This window comes from Ochotona princeps, chromosome 2 (genome assembly GCF_030435755.1).
Source record: "Ochotona princeps isolate mOchPri1 chromosome 2, mOchPri1.hap1, whole genome shotgun sequence".
NCBI classification, from domain to species: Eukaryota; Metazoa; Chordata; class Mammalia; order Lagomorpha; family Ochotonidae; genus Ochotona; species Ochotona princeps.
In genome coordinates, this window is record NC_080833.1 from 98,580,530 (window position 1) to 98,605,390 (window position 24,861).

General features: G+C 44.7%; 1 protein-coding gene across 1 annotated transcript in view; it reads right to left on the reverse strand.

The window, feature by feature from the left end:
• Positions 1-24,861, reverse strand: part of CASQ2 (calsequestrin 2) — a 64,961-nt gene that overhangs the window by 38,462 nt on the left and 1,638 nt on the right. The window contains exon 2 of the mRNA XM_004581876.3: positions 795-879. Within this exon, the coding sequence (XP_004581933.2) occupies positions 795-879 (85 nt within the window). The remainder of the gene's footprint in view (positions 1-794; positions 880-24,861) is intronic.

The following is a 24,861-nucleotide window of genomic DNA, read 5'->3' on the forward strand; positions in this document are numbered from 1 at the left end:
GTACCTGAAGGTATTTATTGAACCATCACTAACCTTTTTTTTTCTGTGCTTGCTACTCTAAATCCAATTAACCTTTCTTCAAAGGTCCTGTTTTATAACCTCTTGCTATTTTTTAATAGTCATTCTTCACTGATCATGCAGAAAAAGCCAAATGGGCAGTATACATGTGTGGGAGCTTAGAAACCAGGGGAGTTACCTACATTCACCTTCCTTGGGAATACAAGAAGGGTAAGAATCTTAATGTGCATTTGCCCTTGAGCATAATAAAGTGACATAAGAGATTACAACTTCCAGTACATAGTCATTTAACCATATCTCACCTCTCATCCGTGATGATAAGGGCCATGTTGAAATTTAGAACCTCTGGGGTCCTGGGTCATGGCTGTTCATGCTGTCTTTTGTTTTCTGCTCTAGCTTCAAAGCAAAGAAATAACAGGTGATGGGAGAAGACTTTAATTCAGAGAGATCACCATGGTGGTGATATTGAGAATTGGCCTTGATTTAGCCTCCTTCAGCAGCTGAAATTAAGACTTGAATATTTAAGTTCAGTCTTCTAGGAAAAAAACCCTTCCTCTATGTACAAGATACAAAATCTAGTACAAGATTGCTGTGAAATGATTCAGTGGATCAATATTTACTTCTGTGAAATGATCCCTGAACTCAGTCGAAATGCATGTGGTATCATTTTACATCTACTTAAAAGTAGTACAGTTACCATGCAAGAAGAAATGCACAGGTATTTTATTATAATATGTACTTGTATTTTCCAGATATATCTCAGAAATCCCACTTACCCAGTTTCTTTGCAAGCTTGGCTTCTTTCTTGGCATCCACCATCACAAAACCAATATCTCTGTGTTCCAGGACCTGGGCCACCAGCTGGAGGGACAAATAGGAGGGTAAGTGGACTGAGGACAGAGAGATGGCAGGAAACAACCAGGATTCTGGGTGGATACATTGAAAGCAGGCTTTCTCTGCATCCTTCCTGTTATTCTGTGACCAATCCAAGCAGCAGCGGGAGGGGATGGTGCTTCTTATTTGTCCCTTCCAGATGCAGATGCAACCAAGTGCCGGGAAGCGAGGAAAGAAAATCTGATGGACAGATATATATGTCTTGATATGTAAGGTTTCAAATGCACTATCACATATCCTTTACTTCCCTCAGAAAATAGATGAAATAAGGACTGAAAGAAATAATTAGGAAGGAAGCGGAATACTGGAACATCCATTGGTAAAGGGCAAGAGGCTTGGAGTTCTCCAGTTTTCAGTGACCTTGGGGTGGAGCCAAGAGGGTCTTAGAATGGAAGGAACCCATAGCACCAACATCCAGGCTAATCATGAAGTTCCCACCGAGCTCCTAGAGGAGGTAGGTCCATTGTGCACATCTGACAGTAGACCTGAGATGACCTCCTCTAGTTTCCTATAGTTCATGCAGAGGAAGAGGGGGAAAAACAGGGTTAGGGGAACATCAGTACCCAAAGGTGAGAAAGTTACAGCAGTATTCCAGATGGACAGATAGCTGACAACTGCTCCAGGTAGACATCAGCATGAAATTGAAATCATATTAGGCTTCCTAAGACTCAGCTGTGAGCAAGCAGGAAAACTCAATTGCTGCAGATTAAATTCTTGCCATCTGAATGAATGTGGGCTTCAAACAGAAGGATGGAGAAATTACCAGAGAGATCAGGAAATGTTAATGCCATGGTGCTTTAGTTACCTAAAATAAACAAATAAATAAAATGAAAGGTTGTGACTGGCATTGTGGTTAAGTGAGTTAAGCTGTCGTCTGCAGTGCTACCTTCCCATAGGATTGTCAGCTGAGGTCCTGGCTGTTTGACTTCTGATTCAACTCGCTGGTAATGCATCTGGGAAAGCAGTAGAAGAGGGTCAAAGTACTTGGGCTCCTGCCACCCAGATCTTGGCTTTGGCTTTGGCTTTGCCAAGTCCTGGATATTACACTCATTTGGGGAGTAAACCAGCAGTCAAAAGATTGATCTCTCTCACTTTTTCTCAACTCTGCATTTCAAATAAGTAAATAAACTTAAAAAATAATAATAAAATAGGGGTTAGTGTGGTGGATTAGTGGGTAAAGCTGCTGCCTGCAACACAGGCATCCTGTATGGGTGCTGATGCAGGGCTACTGGCTGCACTCCCAATGTAGCTCCCTGCTAATGCTCCTGGGAAAGGAGTGAAGGATGGTCCAAGTGCTTGCACCCCTGCACACATGTGGGAGACCCAGAAGAAGTGCTAGGCCCCTGTTTTCAGCCTGGCAGAGCTCCCGCTGTTGTTGCCATTTGGCCTGTGAACCAGCCAAATGAAAAACTTCTTTCTCCCTCCCTCTCTTTCTCTAACTCTGCCTTTCGAATGAATAATTTTTTAAAAAGATTTATTTATCTTTATTGGAAAGGCTTATTTACAGAGAGAAGGAGAGAGAGCGAGAGCGAGAAAGATCTTCCACCCACTGGTTTACTCCCCAGATGGCCACATCAGCCAGAGCTGAGCCAATTCAAACATAGGAGCATCTTCCGGGTTTCCCACATGAGTAGATAAATATATAGTTGTAAGAGATCTCTTATTTGGGCCCGGCATGATAGCCTAGTGACTAAATTCCTTGCCTTGCACATGCTAGGATCCCATATAGATGCCGGTTCTAATCCCAGCAGTCCCACTTCCCATCCAGCTCCCTGCTTGTAGCCTTATGAGGGCAGATGAGGACAGCCCAAAGCCTTGGGACCCTGCACCAGTGTGGGAGACCTGGAGGAGGCTCCTGGCTTCAGATCAGCACAGTTCCAGCCATTGTGGTCACTTGCGGAGTGAATCATCGGATGGAAGATCTTCCTCTCAGTCTCTCCTCCTCTCTGTGTATCTGACTTTACAATAAAAGTAAACCTTTTTTAAAAAGATCTCTTGTATATTTTATCCATCATTAGTAACATCTTGCAATATTATTATAATTGCAATAATATTATAAATTCAGGGGCAGGCATTATAATGCAATAATAGGTTAAGATGCTGCTTGCAGCACCAGCATCAAGTATCAGAGTGCCTTATTCAAATCCAGATTCTTTTGTGCTGCCAATCCAGCTTCTTGCTAATGTACCTGGAAGGTGGCAGAGGATGATCCAAGTACTTGGGTTCCTGCCATACACATGGGATCCCAGGATGGAATTCCTGGCTCCTGGTTTCAACCTGGTTTCAGCCTCCGTTGTTGCAGGAATTTGGGGAGTATATTGGAAGATGGAGAATTTCTCTCCCTCTCTGCCACTCTTCCTTTCAAGTAAACCTTTTTAAAAAATATATAGATTGGATACTGTATGTTTTTTAGGTATTTGTTTGGTTGAGAGGTGCCTAGGTTGCTCCCAGCTTGCAGCCACTATGAATAAAGTTCATTAAAATTTTATGAATAGGTTTTTAAGTATTAGTCTTAATTTTACTGGGAAAAATGATAAGAAGTACAATTTCTGAATTGTATTGTAGCTCCATGTTTATTTTAAAGGAAACTCCCCAACTTTTCCAGGGTGACTGTTCTGTTTTTGTGCCCACAAGCAATGGGTGAGTGATCTAGTTTGCTCACATCTTTTTCAGTATTTGGTGGTGTCATTTTTTTTTTTTTTAAATTTTAGTCGACCTCAGAGGTTTATGTTGATATCACATTTTAACTTACATTTTCCTAAATAGCTAGTGATGTTGAATATTTTTCCTGTGCTTAACTATGGAAGATAGATTTTCATCTATATAATGCCTGTTCATATCCCTTGCCAGTTTTTTGTGATTAAATCATTTAATTGACTGATTTTGAGTTATTTAAATACTCAGCCTTTTTGGATATATGGTTTATTAATATTTCATTTTTTTTATTATTTCATTTTATGACACAGATTCATAGGCTCTGGGATTCCTCCAGCCCATCCCCAAGCCCTCCCCCCATATTGAATTCTTCCATATTGTTATAATAGTACAGTTCATAACCAGTCATGATTGCTTCATTGAGGGCATGGACCATACAGACAGTCTCATTGGGAGACCATCCTTGGTCTGAAAGTAGAGCTGGCAGAATATCATCCCCTCCAATGAGATATCACTACACAACTTCAACAACAGGAAGAAACATGGAAATTTACAACATCATGAAGTTAATTAATATGGTATTGAGTGACCAATACGTTAGAAAATGTAGCTTCTTAACAACATCCTATAACTACTTCATTGACATCTCAATTTTAGTTTATACACAACCACCTGCCATAAACCTTAAAAAGGTTATAGGGTACTATTCAGCTGTTATGTGTCTATTTTCATTTTTATATTTAGCAGCTTATAGTATTCAAGCATGATTTTTACTGAACTTGGCGAATTTTAGGATAGTCCAAACAGGCTTATAACTCTAACAAGCCATATGTTAATGATTGAGGAGCAGAACAGTTTTAGGAGGGGTGTGCAAAGAAATCTTCAATACATTAGTGAGGAGTAACTGATTTTTGTGTCCTACGGAGTAAGGTATATGGGGGTCCAAGCTGACTTTTTCCTGTCTGGTTCTAAGCTTTCCTTATTGGTCTCTCTGTCTATCTGATCAAATTTTGGGGGCTGCAGAATGATCCTTATGGTCATTGCAAGAGAGGGTGGGAATCCAAAGTTGGAACTAAGTAAGGACCAGAGAAAGCTCCCCTCCCGAGTCCCAAAGGAAGTTTACTGTTCTTCTGTATCTGAGGTCCGCTCGGGACTCCCGGCTATTGTTCTGATGACATTAGACCCTGTAAGGAATGATCTGGGCATCTTCCATCCCATGTGGGAGATCCAATAGGGAATGGGTGACCTCAGAGTTCTTGGCCTACGAAGGCACTCCAATTCCCTGTGATCTCCTTGGCAGCTGGGATACAGTCCTTGGTGCCCATACTGATAGTCCTTGGTGAGCAACCAGGAGTCTCCGGGGTTAGAACACAGCCTCCTCCTGTCCTCCTGTTCCATTCTGGGGTCCTCTCTTGCTCTGTGCATATGACCTCCTGTTAAGAGGCTGTCAGGATCACTCTTGGATCCCACTGTATGTCTTTAAAGTTTTTGCTAATGTCTAATGCAGATTCGAGTCTGCTGTCTGTAAGCTACCTGTTACAATCTTGATAGATTATATTTAACATCTTTCTCACACATTCTAAGAAGGTAGAAGATTTCTCTGCTCTCCCGACCCATCATTGCATACTTTTCTACAGACTGAAAACTGGAATGAATTTTGTTAGACTTATATAAAGAACTTTAATTATATTTGAATTATAAGTACCATTATATTTTAATTTTAGTGTGTACATATTTACTGCTAGTAGAGACATACACAATTGATATCTTAATGTTTATCTTGGATCTTTAAACCTGTTGAACTCATTTATTAGTTCCAAGAAGCTTGCGTTTTATTTATTTTTGAGTGTTTGGGATTTTCTGTGTAGGCTATCACGTCATCTTCAAGTAATTTCTTCCTTTTCAATCTGTAGATTTCCTCATGTTTTCTTATTGCACAACAAGAACTCCCAGCATTATTCTGTATAACAGCTGTAAGAGTCTCCTTTCTCTTGCTTCTTTGTTTCTTGCCCTAAGGGATTTGTATTTCCACTCAGTTCACTCAGTTCTGCTGTTTGGTCCAGACACACTCAGGATTTCTTGTCCAGATAGTGGGTTGACCTTAGGTCTACAACTCATACTGCAAGTCCCTCTACTTTCTGTTCTGTGGTTGCTTCTTTCATTTCCCCTTTCATATGGCTTCTTTCTATTGTTCCCAGCATCTCTGGGCTTCCCCTTAGATTTCCTTTCCTGTTTAAATCTCCCTTTCATTCTTCCCTCTCTGACCTCCTCATCTACTTCCTTTTTTCTCTCTCTTTTCTAGAGCTCTTAACCACTTTCTTTCTCCTAAAGCAAAGGACTTTGGGCAGAAGCCCACATGGCAGCCACAAAGAATGTCTTTGGTGACCAGAGGGTGGAGGGACAGGTAACAAATATCTCCCCAGTGCAGTTTTCTCTCTCCTTTCTTGGATGCTGACTGGGTTTGGGAAAAGTTTAGGGTGAAAGGAACCACCACCACAACCACCACCACCATTATGATCAATATTTATGTTTATTCATCTTGAGCTAGCCTGTGATGCCTAACTGGTTAGTGGTTTTGTGAAGTCACTCGACTTAAGTGTCCTGCATTCAGTCTATTAGCATAATTTCTGAATGAATTTTCTTGTTTCCAGGGTAAACTCTTCTGTGATCTAATACAATTCCCTACACTAGAACATGAGCCTCTGACAGTGGTGCTTACACATCAGTATGTGTAAGGATAGCATACAGCATTGGAAATGTGGGATTCCTGAGAGGAAAGCCCCCCTGGAGCAGGCTGAGAGCAGTCCACCATGGGAAGGAAGGGGCAGAGTTTAGAGCTAGGCTGGGACTTCAGAGTCCACATTTTTACAAACCACAGGACTTCCATGATTCTAAGCAGCAGATCTTAGATCATAATCTGGGAGCCCTGCACAAATAACTTCCAGTTCTTCCTCACTGGCGTGGCACAGCTTGTTTGTTTAAGCCCAGGCCTATGATGACCCTCTTGGCTAACACACCTGTGGTGTAAAGGAGAAGTCTTAATAATAGGAAAAATAAAAGCCAAGAGGAGGAATAACAAAATAACTCTGAGCACAGAAACAGAGAGATTGATTCACTCCCCCAAATGGCCAAAGCAATTGGAGCTGGGCCATTTGAAGCTAGGAGCCAGGAGCTTCTTCTAGGTATCCTACATGGGTACAGAGGCACAAGCAGCTGGTCTATCCTTTCCTGCTTTCCCAAGTGCATCAGCAGGGAGCTTGATCAGAAGTGGATCAGCCGAGATTGTGCACAAGTGCTCATAGGGTATGCTGGCACCACAGGCGGCTGGCTTTACCTACTGTACCACAGTGCTGGTTACATCAAATGTAATTTCACTCTGACCTCTGCTAAGCACACACTGCCAGGTTCTGTTTGTTTCTAGGCAGGTACAAATATGTGCTTTAGACATGTGAAGTACAGCCTTCCAGTGACAATATTAATTTTTTTGTGTGACTTGAAGATAAATACATGGGAGGAGCCATATCAGGTGAACTCAGTTCTGTTTTCCTGATTGTCTTTTGACTAAGCCCAGCCAGTCACAGTCCTGTGTCATGAATGGATGGGCAGAGCAGGCAATCACAAATGGGTCCAGAATGCACACCAGCTGCACCCTAATCTACAACCCTGCCCCATCAGTCACTCTTACCTTCCACCCTGGTTAGGCCTGAAGCCACCTGAGCTCTGTTGTCACTGTCATCATGTAGTTCCCTTAGTGTGCCTGAGCCGAGGGTTATCAGGGATGACAGCAACCCAATAGCATCTTGGTGCTAAGTTGGAGAGAATGATGGGGTGAATGTATGAAGCCCTTTGACTCCTGACATTGCCCAGTTCCCTTCACACCAGGAACCCCTGTTGGATCAGCTGGGCAGTACTGTCTGGATCTCACACTTGGCTGGCTTAGCCTTGTTTCTGTTCTCACCCTAGCCCAGAATCTTTGGTTCTTCTTGCCTCGCCTCTCCTCTCCTCCCTTCCCCTCTCCTCCCTTCTCTTCTCCTCTCCTCTCCTCTCCTCTCCTCTCCTCTCCTCTCCTCTCCTCTCCTCTCCTCTCCTCTCCTCTCCTCTTCTCTCCTCTCCTCTCCTCTCCTCTCCTCCCCTCTATTCTTCCACAACCCAGTCCCTCAGCACTGTTTCAGGTCATTGCCATTCATACCAACCTTTGGATGCCAAATCCAGCTCCATGCTCATCTTTCCCCCATTCTGCTTTCTGGAATTCAAATAGCCTATGGATGCAAAGTCCTTTGGCACTTACTTTGTCATTGTTAGTGTGTGCATAGAGGGTAAGTCTGTGTAATGATTCTTTCATCCCTGAGAAGAAAGACTGTGTTTTGCATTTCCTTTATATCTTGTCTAGTTCATTGGAGACACTCAGCATACTTGTGGCTGTATGGATGGATTGATTCTAGTAAAACTTCACAAGTTTGAAGAGCTTGTGTGCCAAAGGGACAAGAATCAACTCTCAAAAATCACAGTGACTAAGCTTCATAGATGAGGAGAAAAGGTCAGGTACACTTCCTAGATTCCCAGAAAATGGAAATATCTTCCTCAGGTGTGATTACAGTTTTTTTCCTATGACTTCGGTATGTTGCTCTGCTGGTTTTGCTTGATTGATTATTTGGTTCCTTCTCAGTCTTGCCTGATATCATCCCATCCTACAGAATGGGGTTATCTATGAGCAGTTTAGATGCAGCTCCTGGGCACTGGAATAATGCTTATTGCTTCCCAAGCCATGAGGGTTTACTTTAATGGTGACTGATTCTTTTGAATGCTAAAAAGATTTTTTATTTAAAAAAAATTAATGTGTACTGCTTTTGTTGCAACCGAACCTAACTCCGTTCACACACTGTTCCAGTGTTCGGATTTGCCAGTGGGTGACGTGAACTGATTCAGCCTGGTCTGCCCCCAACCCTTGCCAAATGTATGCCAGTGGGACACTTCCTATGACCTTTTGGCTGTATCCTTCCATGCTTCTTGCGCTTACCTGCAGGTTCTGTGTCCTGCTGGAGGAGTTGCCCAGGCTCCTCCATCAGAACCCCTCCAAGTGCCAGATTTCACACGTACCAGTGGGTCCATGAGCCAGCACTAATCAGTTCACCTCCTGTCCTAGCCGGAACAGTGGCTTTTCCTAGCTGGCCTTCAACCCAATCTGGTTCTTGCTGTTGGATGTTTCAGCCCAGCCACCGCTCGTCCATACCCACATACAGCTCATATATGGCTCAGTTGGGGGTTGAGACCTAGCCTAGTCCATCCCACATCTACCCTGGTTCTCCAGAACACCAGAAGGTCTTGCAGTCTGGTCCAGCCTGGTGTGTCTTGTCCCAGTCCACACTTGTGCCAGACTATAACTGTATCCTGACTAGAATGCAGCCCCATTCCCGCTTGTGTGCCCCTTGGTGGGGAACCTCCACCCAGCTAGAGAGTCCCCTAAGCCCCCCCAACCGGGCCTGTTTCCAGCCATAGATCACGTGCATGCCAGTGGTTGCTCTGACTCAGCTTGGCACAGTCCATCACCTGTCACGACCCCTGCCCTAGGCACTGTGGCTCGGCATCCGTGGCTCATGCAGACCAGTTGGTGCAAAAACCTAGCTGGGCATGTCTTATGGTCCATCCTGGTTTCCAATCTTACTTGTGGGCTAAGGTTTGCTCAGTCCTGCCCGGTGCACCCATTCCATCACCTTTTCATACATTGGTGAGCCGTTGGTGCAACTTTGCCCAACCTGTCCGACCCCCAGGTCTGGACCACCTGTTCACCAGTGGGAGCTATAACTCGCACGAAAACTAGGGCAGGGGCTGGGGCAGCTAGACAGAGAGACATCCAACAACATCTATGAAGGCTGGATAGTTGAGCTGGTTAGATGGGACATGGTTCTCATACCCATTGACATGTATAAGAGCAGAAGGGGATGTGGGACAGACTGGACTAGTCTGCCACACATACTGGCAAACCAGTGAAGGGGGCGGGCCTGATGGGGTTATTGTGGGTCGCTCCGGCTGGCCTGCAGCCCCCACTGGCTTAAGCAAGGGCCGAGTATGTGCTGGGTAGAACCAGGCTGGACTGCAAACACCCATTGGTTCCAGTGGAAGACAGGGCTGAAAACAGAACCAACCCAGCAACTGCAACCACCAGCTGATCGGGGCAATGGACTGTGCAGGGCCCGGTTCTTGCCAGCACATACAAGAACTGGTCTGGGAACACCTCAGACAAAGTTTCTTTGGGGATCCCCCCAATTGGGCTTTCGGACTCAGAACGCTAACCATCAAATGACAGAGGACAGAACAAGTCAATCAACCACCTCAGCTATATGTTGGCAATGAAAATGCTGGACAAACAGAGACTCTATGATGGACTGTGTCAATCAGTGGACTCTCCAATGACAGCATTGCGCTTAGAATGGTGAGAATGGCAGCAATTCAGATCTGTTGAAATATCAAAACCACTCTACCAGCTCTACCTTCAGACCAGAGATGGTCTCCCCAAGAAACTGATGAACTTATTTGGACAATAAGATGCTGGACTTTATGCCTGGTAGATGCTTCCAATGAAAGAATCTCAACTGAATTTGAACTGTGGTAATGCAACAGGGTGGAGGAATCTACCATGGAGGCAGTGGGGGGTTTGGGGAGGGGTGGGAGGAATCCCAGTGCCTATAAAACTGTCACATATTGCAATGTAATCAATAAAAAATATATATATTAATAAATTATTTAAAAAGTGCATAATCCCACAGTAAAGAAGTGAATGTTTGCAGCGTGTTCTTACTGTCTGCTTTTGTTGCATCCTGTAGGTACTTATTGTATCACTGTTACTTCTGTAATGATAGTGACCAGGTAGATACATCTGTAGGTGAATAAATGAACTCTGAATAATATGTCCCAGTGGTTACGAACATGAACACAGCATGCAGAATCAGAGACCTAGATGCCTGATTTGGTCACAAGCTGGTGCTGTGACCCCACTGTAAAATGCACACAGCACCCATATCTATTTGCTAGAACTATTTTGGAGATGAACTGAGATACTCACTGCAAAGTATTTGACACAATTCTTGGCCTGTACTAAGGGCTCAGTAAATGTTAGATTTTCTTCTTAATATTATGACATCCGGAAAAAATTCTGAATCTTGTGCCAACTCAAAAACACCAATGTCTAAGCTATTGGAACAGAAAGAGCAACAAGCAATCGTTAAAAACCTATTAAGTTCAAGGTACTAACATAAAACAAAAACCTACCAGACACATGTCAGTTCTCAGGACCTTGATTTGATAAGGGAGGGAGCTACTGAAAACTGAACTCTAGGTGCTAAATTAGCATGACAGAAGTTAGAGAGCGACGAAGACTTCAATGCAGGGAACTTTTTAGCAGGGACAGCCAACCTTGCAGAGCCCAGTGTGCTGTGTTATACATTGTGGATTTTGTTTCCAGGTATCCAGAGTGAATCTAAAGTCTCAACAAGTGCATATCCCCCATGGCTTTCCTGCCTTCTCAGCCTTATTTAGGGCCGCTCTCCTGCTCAATAATAAACTCTTCTTTAACTCCTGAGAGCATCAGATTCTTGCCTGCTCCTGGACTTGGCACGGATGCATCATTTCATACAGCTTCATTCCCAGTCCCAAGGCTGGCACAGGCTGCAGCTGCCCACAGGGGACTGCTTACCCTGATTTACCAAATTGTCCCCAACTGGCACTGCTCTTTCACATCTGCCCATTCCTCTTTCTCCATCCTTCACCAACTCTTCCTTTCCTTGATGGCCACTCTTTGATGGCAGTTCCTCAAAAGTCACTCTCTGACTCCCAGTCTCTGGCAAGTACCCTTTCCCCTTTGATCAAAACACCTTATGCTTTTCCCTTGAAATCTTTGCAAAATCTATAAGTATGAGTTAATTCGCACAGTTCTTGTTTAGCAAATATCTGTGTTACAGCCCAGAAGCTCTAGGCCTATCTCTGTCCTACTCCTCACACTAACTCTAGAACCTCGTGCAGTACTGGAGCAGATCAGATCTCAACAAATAACACTTTATTAATTAAATGTAGGGAGAGGCTGCTTGGAAGAGGGGACTCCAGGTAGACCTTGAATGTGGAGCAGAGGGGAGAAGCAAAGGCACTCCAGCAAATGGCAAAAACCAAGATGTGGAGATGAGGGTGACTAGAGAATTGATCCACAGGGAAGGAATATTTGGGGGAACTGAAAGAAGTCCCGTGCTTGGGTCATTTTAGAAATAAGGAAAGGAAAAACTTTCAGTAATAAGGTCAGAAGCTTGGCTATGCGAGATGTTTGGTAGAAAGGCAACAGGACTTCTTCAGTTTGGGCAGAATGGATCTGACAAATAGAAAAAAGATTGGAAGAGAAAGGTGACCAATGGGAAGGGTACTGACTGAGTCCAAGAGAAGAGGACCTAGTGTCACACAAAGGCAGCCGCAGTGGAGGAGGACAAGAAATTGTGCAGGGAACAGGACCTGGTACGGTAGCCTAGTGGCTAAAGTCATTGCCTTGCATGAGTTGACATCGCATAGGAGTGCTGGTTCTAATCCTGGAGGCACTGCTTCCCATCTAGCTCCCTGCTTGTGTCCTGGGAAAACAGTCAAGGACGGCCCAAGGCCTTGGGACCCTGCACCAGCATGGGAGACCTGGAGAGGCTCCTGGCTCCTGGCTTCGGTTGAGCTAAACTCCAGCCATTGTAGCCATTTGGGGAGTGAATCAACGGACAGAAGATCTTCCTCTCTGTCTCTCCTGCTCTCTGTATATCTAACTTTCCAATAAAAAAAATAAATCATTAAAAAATACACATCCCTGTATTTAACTATTTATGGAAGATTCCACATAGTCATACATTTGCATCATGTCAGTTAGTGTTCCCTACTGATGGAGGATCCAAGTAGTATTGCTTGAACATCTTAAACTTTCATGACAAGTACGTTCTAGACTCATAAAGGTTTATTAAACACATAAAATTTGGGTTATAATTGGTTTCATTTGTTTTCTTGTTGTATTCTCGCCATTGATATTTCCATTGTCGTGTGCATGCTGGCTTAGGTTTCCAGCTTTTTGAAAGCATATTCCATCAGCAACAATGTTTTGTTGATAAATGAAAGGTATGCGAAGCATTTTATGTCCACAGTTTCCATTGGCAACTTTTAAAAGAATATTTTGTGCTTAAAATAAATTTGTCCAGGGAGCAACTGCTTCACACACACACGCACAAAAAAAAAATTGTGCAGGGATGGGACCAGTTGAGAGTCCATCAGACGTGGGACCTATTCCTTGGCTTCAGATAGACAGAATATGGAGACAACTGTGGTTGGAAGTGGGCAGGTAAGGAGATAATCCCAGGGTCCCCACCCTAGGGACATAGTAAAGGACAAATAGTGACACCGGTAGGGCATGTCACCATGGGGCTCATCTTCTCAAGATAAATTCAGATACAGATGGCCATGGAAGTTCAGCCAGGAGTGGGGGCTGCTAATCCAGGACTCCCATGGAAGAGTGAAAGGCAGAGGCAGGAGGGTGGGTAATATCTTCGGGAGGCAAGAGTGCTAGAAATACACAGCATTCAGGGTAAGTCACCTGGAGAGAAGAACAGCAAGAAGAGTCCATCCTGGAGGCAGAAGAGCTGGAGGAGGGAGGGGATTCTAAAGCCACAAGGGCATGGGTGGTCTTATCAACTGTCACAGTGCATCAGGGAGGGGCGGGACCCCCATGAAGTGTCTCATTTCAGAAATGGTAAGTCATGGGTGACCTTGTAAGGAAGAGAGCTTGGATGGCAGCCAAAGCCCTGGAGTTGAGGCGTTGAGTGGATGGTCAAGACAAGTCAGAGCAGGTGTAGACCATTTGTTTAAGAAGTTGCCATGAATGGAGGGGTAAGCCCACAGGGCAGTGAGAGGGGCCTGCTCTCGGGGCTGTTGGCTGCCCACAGGGTCTCTGAGGACAGCACAGGCCCTCTGCAGTTCTTAGCAGTGCAAATCAAGGGAGGGATGGATAGAAAGCTCCATTTGTATCACTTGCCAAAAACTGTCATTGGGAAGGAGAAAAGCCACCTCATTAGGTGGTCAAGTGCAGGCCAGTGCAAACGAGGAGGGTGACTACTTGTTGGAGGGGAAATGCTGGGAACTGCTTCCTGCAGGGTCAAGAGTCTGAGATATAACATGAAGAACTAAGGTTTGGAAAATTGGGGGCAGAGGTATTACAGAATATTGCTCAAAGGGAATGTTCCTCAGATCCGTTAGGAGAAATACCCTGGCTCCAGGCTGGCTCAGCTGAGAGTCTCAGCTGTTTCATTTTTTTTTTTCCCCACTGTCCTCAAGACCATCTGGCAACACGTCAACCATTCGCGGACAACTGTGCATGCCCACTTGAGATGAGAGAGCTGAGTTTATCTCCTGTAAGCTCCTGTCACTTTGCTGCTGTCCTCAATTTAGGCCTGAGCTATGTATAGCTGGGCAATCAGCACATGATGTATCCATAGCTGAGTGATGGAACAGCCATTTCATGGTATTCAGGTAAATCCTTGCACCTCTTGGGAAAGGAATGGGCATCCCTAAGCCTTGGAGGGGAGGGCATCTGGTGATGGTTGCTATTGTCCCTTGGAGTGCCATCACCTTGGACAAGGCCAAGCAGCAGATCCAAGGGTCCATGTTGCATTCTTTGTGTCCAGCAGGTTATATAACAACAGCACCAATACATTTGGTGGATGGGGGTGGGAAGTGGTGTTTACCATGCCAACTATTGCTCCAACTACCTTACTTAGCTTTTATTTTATTGAATCTTCACAGAATTGTAATAGGGTACAGACTTGCAGATAAGAACTGGAAAGCACAGAATGGCTAACCACTGGCCCAAGGACCACACAGCACTGAAGCAACGCAGCTGGGATACCAAACATGATACTGTTGTGCCAAGAGTTCAAGCTCTTAAGTCTGATACATTCAATTTCTGAACTTCAACCTCAAAAGTACCCCTGGCCTGGCTGTGCTCCTTATTAGCTGTGAGACTGAGTAAGTTTCAATTAATGAGAGAGAGAGAGAGAGAGAGAGAGAGAGAGAGAGAGAGAGAGAGAGAGAAAGAGAGATCATCGTTGCAACAGTAACATGCATATAATTTCTTGGTGGATGCTTAGTCCCTCTAAGGAGAATTCCTTCATGCTGAACCCACCATTCTAGAACACAAGTGCCCATAGCATTTTCTGGAGGGAGGGCTGTTTTGTTGTTATGCTCAAACTACTATTGCATGGGATTTTTGAAAAACAGGTTTGACTGACATGAAGTTAGAGCCATGCCCTTTCCCAAGTTTCCCCAGCAGAATTCTGTGCCCAAGAAGAGCCTGTGGTATCAGTCTACACCCTGACATCTTCTGCAAACCCTCACCCCAGATCTTCCCAGAAAGGAGTCCCATGTGTTACTCAGTACCTTTCTGGCACCAGAGAGAGATCAGTACTTTCCAAATGAACCTACCACAGATGTTCCGTTTCATTTTTACAAATGGATGCTTCAGCTTGTGGGGAGACCAACCAAATGTGAACTGGTGACTGGACAAAGGGTTCCTGACTTCTCTTCCACAGTCTACTTGACAAAGCAGAGAAACAATAGGCTGTTGCCCGGCTGAGCTCTGTGAGATGTCTGATTGTCATCTATTCTGGTAGCCGCACTAGCAACAGCAGGCACTAGGCAGAACTGACGTGCATGGAGAGCTGCAAGTTTCAATATGCTTTCCCATCACGATCATTCTGAACATGTGCCACACTCTACACATGTCAGCTCTTTTACATTCTAAAGACCCCTGTGAACAAGATAAAGCCTGTGATTTATATTCACAAAGGAAGCACTTCATCTTTAGGAGCTGAGGGACCTGCCTGCAGTATGAGGACTCAAACCTAGGTGGGACTAGCACCAAGTCTTTGCTTCTTGCGCTGCTGGATACTGCTGCTCACCACTGTGTGTATGCCAGAGTCACCTTTCCTTTGCATCTGTGGCATGCTCTCATTTCCTTCCTAGATAAATTAAGTGTATGTGTTCAGGTTGTCAAGTGGTTTGGCATCTTGAGCCAAAGTGGCAATATGTGTGGGAGCAAGGAAGAGCAGGTGAGAAAGTCAGGGTACACCTGTCAGCTCTCCTGGCCCATCCAGCACACAGCAGATGGGGAGGAGAGGCCTGCCTGGCTTGGGACACCCAGCAGCAGGAGGAAGCTTCTGGAAGCAGACAGTCTGGGCGCTCAGAAGCGACTCCGTCCTGTCCAGCCCATCACAATAAAACATGGCACGCTGGCCATCTTCCTGCATGGTTGTCCAAAGAGAACCAGCTTATTAGAAGAATCCTGGCTTGCCACATCCAGTTTATAACACAGGGCACCCTCAGTGGTTTCTTTGGACAGGTTCAGTGTTTCAGTGAGCTGACTTTGTAGGCTTAGCAAGTCATCTTATATATGTGCAAAGACTAACCTGACAATTATACCAAAATGCTCCATACCAACCAGCAAATGCTTAAGCTGTTAGAAGATTTCAAACAGAAAATTTGTAATTCTGAAGCAGAATCTATGCATTACATTTTGTTTTCCTGCTTTAGCCCTTATCTTAATTCCATGATGATGGGTTTCATAGCATTTCTTGTCTTCATTTAAAAATAGTAATTTGGGAGGAGATGTGTTTCAGGAACACAGTGACGAAGCATTCTGCCTGGGCTTGAGTACTATTAGGGGATTTCTAGGGTGGGATCAATGAGAGAAGAAGCTTCCCATGGTCTAAAAACTTCAGAACCAACAATGTAATTTCTATTTTGTAAGATCTCTGTGCCTTTAATTCTGTTTGCAGAAAGAAGAGTTGAATGACAGTCAAATCAGTCCATTATGTTACAATAGCACTTCTTGTTCTTGCACCATTTCAACCCAGGCATCAACACTGTCCCTGAGAAGGACACAGCAAACACTCATCAAACACTAGTTCTCTTGCCTTTGGACTTTAGAGAACCACAGAATAAGAAAAAGAATCTCCTGAAAGACCATGAATTCTATGTAAGGATTTGTTCTTAAAGCCAGACCAAAATAATTCTGACCTCATCTGATTTTTCAGAGGGGAACAGGTGTGAGTTTGGAGAGTATCATGTTTGGGCAGTGAACACTTGGAAAGAATATCTGAGTCCTGCGTGTGTTGCTATTCTCTGCCCAGTGTTCCCACCTCCCCCATCTGCAGATGTACTGGACTCCAGCAACTTCGTTTTGCCTCTCTCTCGGGGTTTGGAAACACAACCACTGGGGCAGTTGCCAGTGCTCGGCAGGTTTAGAATGTAGAATGCTGGATCAGCCTTAGCGATCCTGAGGTTTGAGCACATGTGTGTAGATATTTTGAGCTGAGGGTTCCATGGTTTTAAAAAAATGAATCATTTACTCACATTTCACTGAGACTAAGTAATGGTGAGTAACAGAACCCGAATATGAGTCACCCCCACTATTCCATCAAAACTTTAATACATTTTAAACTAACCTAATTTTAAAAAGAGATCAAAGAGAAATATGCTTCCAGTATAGATAATGTATTTGTTATTCCTTGTATTCCCTATTTTGCTCTTTTTCATCTACCCACATATTCATCCATCTTTCCTTCCATTCATTTATCTGTCCATCCAACCATCCATCCATCCATTCATCCATCCATCCTTCCAACATGTAAGTTCTACTAGTAAAAACTTATATTTTCCAAGGAGTACATGTCAGTCCACTTTACTCACACTAGTCATGTAGTTTCTACACACAGTTAGCCCAGTGTATTATTTAATGTTGTTCAACCATGGGTTAGAATCCAGACTCCACACTGAAGATGCTTGTCCCAGCCTAAATTGGCACTGCTTGCAAACATGAGCAATCCCTGTCAGCTGTTCCTTGGCACACTGGAAAGGACATACCACTTTGAACCACATTCGTGTGGATTCCAATCTCCTTTTAATGTTCTGCTACCGCCCTGCTTTGTGGCTTAGGGCATTTTAATCGAAATTTCTGGCTCATTTATCTGCTGGTGATATGAGCCTATGCCTTAAGAATGAAGTAAAATAATATTCTTAAAGCATGTGCATCGGGCATGATTTGTGGTAAATCTGCTTCAAGTGCCCTTCCCCTTCCTGTCCTTTCTCTTCTGTCCATTTAACATTCACTCAGCAAATGCTATTGAACACCTACTAAGTCACACTAGCTGACATCCAGCAAAATCCTGCCAAGACAACTTTGTAGGACTTAAAATTTCACAAACTTATAGAAGGCTAACTTGTAAGTTGATCATTTTGTACAACCTGTGAAAGATGCTATAAATATCCAAATGATCCTCGAGAAAAAAAATTTCCCAACCCCTTTGGGGTATCAAACAATATGCAATATAACAACCAATTTCCACAGAGGAACATAAAGAAGGGTAAAAAGGTAAGGGGAGTGGCCTTCACACCGTGGTCAGGGCAATAGCTTTTTTAAGAAAGCAACACATAGGATAGACCTAGAGAAACTAAGTTCTTGTCATTTACAATATGAACACCTCTTTAGACATGAAGGGCCATGCCATCCATGTCTTGGTAAGTAAGGTGAGTTTCCTGAAATGAAATAATGTTCCCCTAGGGCCTGTGCTGTGATGGAGTGAGTTCATCAGTCACTTGCAATGTTGATAAATCCTAAATTGGAGTGCCAGTTTAAGTCCCAGCTTCTCTGCTTCTGATCCTCCTGCCTGTTCACACAACTGGGAAGGCAGAGGAAGATTGCTCAAGTTCCGTGGGCCCTTGCCAATAAAATGGTTAGACAGGCTGGAGTTCCCGGCTCCTGGTTCCAGCCTGGTTCAGAATCAACCACTGAGATCATTTAGGGGAGTGAATCAGTAGATGGGATAGTCTTTCTCTCTGTCTCTCTGTGTCCCTCTGTCTCTCTGTCTCTCTCTCTTTCTCCCTCTCTCTCCCCAGTCATTCTTTCAAATTCTTTCTAATACAAGAGAAATTAATATTCAAAAGGGAAGAAGACTATCTCTGAATGCTTACAAGTCTGGTGTTCATCTGATGGAACGCCCTCTGGTCTGTGCTCTGAGCAGCTTCCACAGTCTTTCACTACACATTATAGAATACACACATTCCCGGGGTTCTTCCATTTACCATCTCTCTTGGGGAAAAGACAAATGTGATGTTGCAAGCAAATATAAGGGGGCTTCAAATGCAGCTCAAAGATAAGTTTATTTTGGTGCAAAATTTTTTGAAATCCATGCACAATGGATTACATCGTAAATATATGTATTGAATGATCACACTGTATTTCTAAAATATGCATAATAAAATAATAATACAAATCACTTTTGAAAGATAAATAAAACTAACAGACAAGATGATCTGCATGTTTTTCTCATAATTCACATCTTTTACCCCTGTGGAGGCATGTCTTCTCTTTCTGAAAGCACATCTTGGACATAGCCTATGGCTACTTACAAAATATCTCTGGTTGAGTCTCAGGAGACAAGATAATTCGTTGCGAAAGCTCTCGCCTAGACCAAGGCTTCTCAAATGCCCAGATCATTTCCCTTTACGAAAATCCAAAGTGCAGAGCATTGTCAAGGTAAGTGGCCAGTGGGAGGCCAAGGTGAATCCCAGAGCAGGCCTGAATCCTGCACCTTCAGAACCAACTTAGCATCCTGGCAATTCCCCAAATCAGTAATATATTGTCAGTTCCAATAGTTCGAAGGTTTAGCAGGTGCCTTTCACTGATACAACAATTAGAAGACTGGGATCTGAACAAAGATAGTAGCTCAGAGTTACCCCGAGCTTAGGGTGTATGAAGATTAAAACTTTTCACAGACTGAAAACAGCCACACCAAGAGACTCAGTAGGAGGAGTAGGCATCCCATCCTGCAGGGAGGACACCTGCATGCCATACTGGTGTGCCTGGAGCCAATGACTGGTTCCTGCCCCTCACTCCCACTCGCTGCCAGTGAGACCTGGGAGGCAGTGGTGATGGCCCAAGTGATTAAGTTCCAGCCATCCATGTGGAAGAACTGTGTTGAGTTCCTAGCTTCTGCTCTGACTGGGAGTCACAGGCATTTGGGGAGTGAACCAATAGATATAAGCATTTCCTCTATGAAATAAAGACAATGTTTAGAAAAGGAAAGGGAAAGAGAAATGCTTCTGCGGACTCCATAGGCCTATCCTGCACAGCATTCTGATTCCATAAAAAAAAAAAGATTTATTTATTTATAAAGGCAGGGCTACATAGAGGGAGAAACAAGAGATCTTTCATCTGTTGGTTTATTCTCCAGATGTGCTACAATCCTATTCTAAAAATTAGTAGAAAGTAATTTGTGTCCCAGCACAGGAAAAATGGTCTTACCACTAACCCTCTTTGATAAAGGTCTTTGCAAATCATTTTTGGGTAGTGGTTCTGCCACTTAACATTCAAGAGAGCTTGAGAGGAGTCCCCAAGTGGACAATAGCAGAGTATCCCCTCAGCTTCTATGTGGTGAGCTAAAGTGATTTTTTTTCTTAAGGAAGAGGAGAAGAAGGACCGCAAAAAGGGGATATTGATCAGTAGCCCCAGGCTTCACTCTAGCTGTGGCCTATTTCAAACAGGAGCAACAGGCCAGCCAGTGTCCCATTACAGAGACTGATGTGGTTTAGCCTGGGCAGTTTGTTTAGTTCAGAGTGAGCCGGAAAACCTTGTAGGTACTCACTGTAGTGCTATCTCTCTGCCCATCAATTGGAACACTCCTTTTCCCAAGATGCACCTGCTTCACCTGGGACCTAGAAGAGGATGATGTTATTAGAAAAAAAAAATAAGTTCCACGTGGAATTTATGGAGGTATCCTAAAATTCCCTGGTAGCTTCATGCATGGGGAGGCAGCAGCACCTACCTCACAAATAAAGCAGTAATGAGGAGAGCCCTGTTTTCACAGGGCACATGGTTGGTAATGCTCCTCCTGTACCCTCCCCTTGATATACCTCAAAACGGGTATCTCTTTTTGTGCGACAACTACACTCACGTGTGAAAGTGTGTTCTCTTTCTTATTTATAAAGTAACCATGTATAAGGTACTTTGTGTACCTTATACATGTCTCAACTTAGGAGTCTTATCTTTATGTGAGACAAGGACCTGGAACAGAGATTGAATTGTGCCCATGCCCACAAAGCAGTGATCCAGATTGGCCACCAGGCTCACCCAAGCCAAATGAGCCCACTCACACTGTTCTTGTGGAAAGCACTGGAGAGCATCACCTGCACCCCAGCCATGCATACATTCATTCAGTCTTGGGTATTGTGCTTAGATTATTGAGGGACTGTGGAAAGCAATGAGTATTTGATGGAGGAACGAATGTTAAGAGATTCACAGATCTCATTTCCATGCTGTAAACATGAACTGGCCTGAAAAAAACGCCCCCATAGCTTCCCTCAATCCCAAAGCTGCATATTGGTTATAAGGTGGTCTACTCCGTTCCTGCCCTCAATGATAACCCATCACCATCCACTGGTAGGAGCACCAACTTTAAGTGTGTAACTATGAAATAAAGAGTTCCCCAGGGATTGCACAGTGGCATAGCAATCCACCCCTCTGCCTGTGGGGTCCCAACACACCATATGGGCACCAGTGGCCAGACTTTGTGGCCATCTGGGAAGTGAACCAGCAGATGTAAAAGCTCTCTATGTGTCTCTCCTTTTCTCTGTAAATCTGCCTTTCCAATAAAAACAAATAAACATATTTTTAAAAAGCACTCAGAGATCCTAAAACTGAGATGAGATCCATCCATGCCTACTTTCTCCTTTCTATCTAGAGGCTTATGTGACTATAAAGTTGGCTTCATGCAAGTGTCATGGAGAAAGCTTTGAGTTTTTTGCTTCCTTCTTGCCTCATGGTACAAGAAACGGATAGGAAAGGATCAATGATCTGGATATCAGGGATAAGGCACAAGGGGAGGGAGCAGTAAATGACCCCAGCTTTAGGGTTGAGCAGCACAGGAATGCTGTCCCAGGGCGCTCAGGAGCTCCAGTGAGGATGCCCATTAGGACCAGCTAGGACCCCTTCCAACACCATGACATCATCCTCATCCACTTCTCCACATTCAGTGTGTGTGTGTGTGTGTGTGTGTGTGTGTGTGTGTGTGTTACACTGTATGCACTTATTTGAAAGGCAGAGTGACAAAGAAAAAGGTGAAGGGAGATAGACAAGGAGATTTTTCCATCCACTGGTTCACTCCCCAAATGGACATAACCAGGGCTAGGCCAAGCTGAAACAGGATCCTAAAACCACATCTGGCCCTTGGGCTATCCTGTGCTGCTTTCCCAGGGATGTTAGCAGGGAACTGGGTTGAAAGTGGAGAAGCTGGGACTCAAGTGGGATGCCAGTGTTTCAAGTGGCAGCTTAATCCTGCACACCACAGGGCCAGCCTCATTCAGTTCTGCTTGGGATTCACAGGCAGTTTCTTGATCTTTCTTACCCAATGCAAACTCGATTCAGTTTTGGTGATTTGGATTGAATTTGGGGCCTCCTCCAGGATTAAGTCAGCTGTGAATTTGGGCTGCTCTTCGGAGGCTATGGCAACAGAGAGAAGCCCAGAAAATGTCTCCACTGAGAGAAAGAGCCAGGTAGAAGGAATTGGAAGGAAACAAGCAGCTCTTCCCCCAAGTTTTTGAGAGTGAACTGTGTGTGACTGGGAGCAAGCAAGGGGCCTGGTTTAATTCGTGTGCTCCCTAGTTGATGCTTGACCCAGGCTCAGCAAGGCTCAGCCAGGCCTGAGAGGCAAAGGACTGTCAGGAGTCTGTGAGGAGGAGCCAAGCCACTCCTCTTTCGGATCCATTTAGCTGTCAGGAGGTGCTATGCTTTTCTCATCTCTGCAGTGGGGTATTGGACCTGCAGGCCTAAAATCCTGCGGGAGCAGGGGTGAGGGCTGCCAGCAGTTGGCACCTGTTCTGCAGCTTTGGTTGGTCCCTTGGTGCCCCCTCACCACAGCACCTTTCACTTCAGGAACCTGAACGCAGCAGCTGCCTGCCTGCACCCATCCCGGAAGCCTGTCGACTCCAAGCGGGTTGGGCACTGCTGGAGGACTTCTTTGGCAGTATTTATAGAAGGTGACAGCAGCTTTTTCTAGGAGAAAAGAGGAAGCAGGAAGCAAGGAGCTGGGAGGCACAGAATTCACCGCCCATGGTGCCCCCGCTCATGCTAAGAGGTGGTGGCCATTGTGAGGTGACCAAGTCCACCATCTCAGGTGAAACTGCAGGAGACAGCATACAAGGCCACCACGCCTGTGGTCACTTGTGCTGATGCCCCAACAGGAAAAAAAAATGGGGGAAAGGCCTGGAGAAGTAGTCCAAGGAAGAAAAACATAAAATGAAAACAACAAAAACAAGCTAAGTCATCAGAAATCAAAGAAATGCTCTCTGAGAAACAATAGAAATCAAGAGACAAGTGTGTCTTATTCTGCTGGTAATGCATGCCTAGCTAGGAGCTGGGATAACTGACTGCTTATGTCAAGACCACATTTATGAAATGAGAACTTCAGAACGATCAGTTGGTTCCCAACGTTAAGGTTTCTCTAAGTGCTAACATTTCATTCATCCATTCAAGAAGTATTTATAGACCATCTCTAAACCCCATGTGGCATATACTGACCCTAGGGCCCTCTGAGCTGGACCCTGGTCAAACCGGAAAGCAGGGTTTGAGTTTGGTGCCTGCTGGCAATGCTTCATTTGCCCTTTTTCTGCTAAGCCTTCGGTGACCTTATATGCTCTTCCCTCTTCTCCTCCCCTTATCAAACCCTGTTCCCAGGACAGAACTCCATTGGTCATAGAGAGGTGTAGATAACTGGCAGCATTCTAAAGAGCTGCCTTTGCCAGAGAAACCCAACCAAGTAGGATAAACATCACGCCCTCTGGCCATGAGGCCCAGGAGGGGAACAATATTTTCCAGCTGTCAGCGTCTCTGTTCCCACCATGCCCTCCTCCGCCTTCGCTAGTTTGCCTTGCCAATTTCCTTCCATGGTGGGATCCTCCTCCACTCTCCCAGAGAAGTTTTGAGTTGCTCTGTTGCCACATGGAATGGTCAGCATTTTGTCTTCTGCCTTGGTCCATACTGGGCCAGGAGCCACAAGAATGTCTCATTTTCCCCCACTCCCACCGCAGGGTTAGAGGAAGGGGATGTCACAAATTCAAGACCAACTAAGTGACATTTTAAATGGTGATAGACCCCGTGCCCTGCAGGTGGGGTTCTTTGTGCATCTTTTCATTGACAACACTGGGGCGGTAGACAAAATGTACACAAGTGAATCACAGTGCCTTTGTGTGTTTAACGGTGTAACCCAGCCCTCTGGGGGATGAGGGGTGAACTTTTAGTCCTAAAACTCGGTACCCTAAACATTCCTTAGGCTGTCAACCTGGCATTGGCAACTTCAGGCTGTAGAGTAAAATAGATTTAATAGATGGGGATCATGATTCTTAATAAAGATAGAAAAACTTTCTTAAATTCATGTGTTTTCCATGCAATAATAATAAGCATTAGCCTGAGGAACATCCATTGTAGGCGTGTAGTGTATGTCCTAGGTCATACCAGGCTATAATAAAATAGTGGAAGCAAAGTAGCCCCACTTCCCCGGTAGCTGTCTGCCCTGGGCTCAGACTGCACAGCCTCCTGGCCGTGCCCCAGGGCTGACTGTCCGTCTCCCTGCACTCATCAAACAGCCAAGCCCTGGAATTGGCATCATGCTTTTCTTGTACAAGTTAGGGGTCCAAAGAACTAAGTGGAAAAACTAGTTGCTTTGCCTAAAAAGAAAACATAAAAGCTCACTTTCTCTCTCTCTTCTCCCCTCCCCACACATTAATTAATTTATGTGAGAATCTGAGTTGCAGAGAGAGGAAGACACACAGAGAGAGACAGAGAGCTCTTTGATCTGCTAGTTTGTGCCACAGATGACCACAACTGCCAGGGTTGAGCCAGGATGGACACGGTTGTGTGAGTGCTGACCTCGCCTGCTAAGCAGCAGTGATGCTCTGGGCCCTGTTCCTGTTCAGTTCGGGTCCCCCTTCCCTTTTCTATAACAGAGACTTAATGACCCTCCCTGCTTTCTCACACAGGGAACTGGACTTCCACAGGCAGCACTCAGCATGACCAAAAAGTAACAGTCATGCCAAGACTCTGAGTTGATGCTCTAAGAATTTACTTCTTTGAAAGGCGGAGTGACAGGGAGAAAAAACAGGAAGAGATCTCTCATCTGCCTGTTCACTCCCCCAAACGCCTTGCAGGAGCTGTGAGCAGGCCAGGCAGCCATCAAGAAGAAATCC